The sequence below is a fragment of the Charadrius vociferus genome, unplaced genomic scaffold (genome assembly GCF_000708025.1).
Source record: "Charadrius vociferus isolate BGI_N301 unplaced genomic scaffold, ASM70802v2 scaffold1506, whole genome shotgun sequence".
NCBI classification, from domain to species: Eukaryota; Metazoa; Chordata; class Aves; order Charadriiformes; family Charadriidae; genus Charadrius; species Charadrius vociferus.
Window position 1 is genome coordinate 35104 of NW_009649037.1, and position 259 is coordinate 35362.

Consider the following 259-nt stretch of genomic DNA (forward strand, 5'->3'; position numbering starts at 1 on the left):
CCGCCTCTCCCATCAGCCATCCTCTGGGGTGCGGAGGGTTTGGGGACCCCGGGATCTCCCTGACCGCCCCCTCCTCTTGCCCCAGCATGTCAGACTCTGCCTACAACACCGCGCGCCTCTGGACCATCGTCGGCCTCTGCCTGTTGCGCCTGGTCGTCACCCGCCACCACCTCCAGGCGTACCTGGGTCTGGCCGAGCGCTGGGTGGAGCAGATGAGGAAGGAAGCCGGGCGCATCGCCGTGCAGGAGATCCAGCGGAA

At 68.0% G+C, this 259-nt stretch overlaps 1 protein-coding gene across 1 annotated transcript in view; it reads left to right on the top strand.

Moving 5' to 3' along the window:
• Positions 1–259, top strand: part of TMEM161A (transmembrane protein 161A) — a 9702-nt gene that overhangs the window by 8756 nt on the left and 687 nt on the right. Inside the window, exon 6 of the mRNA XM_009887859.1 lies at positions 86–253. Coding sequence (XP_009886161.1) covers positions 86–253 — 168 coding nt within the window. The remainder of the gene's footprint in view (positions 1–85; positions 254–259) is intronic.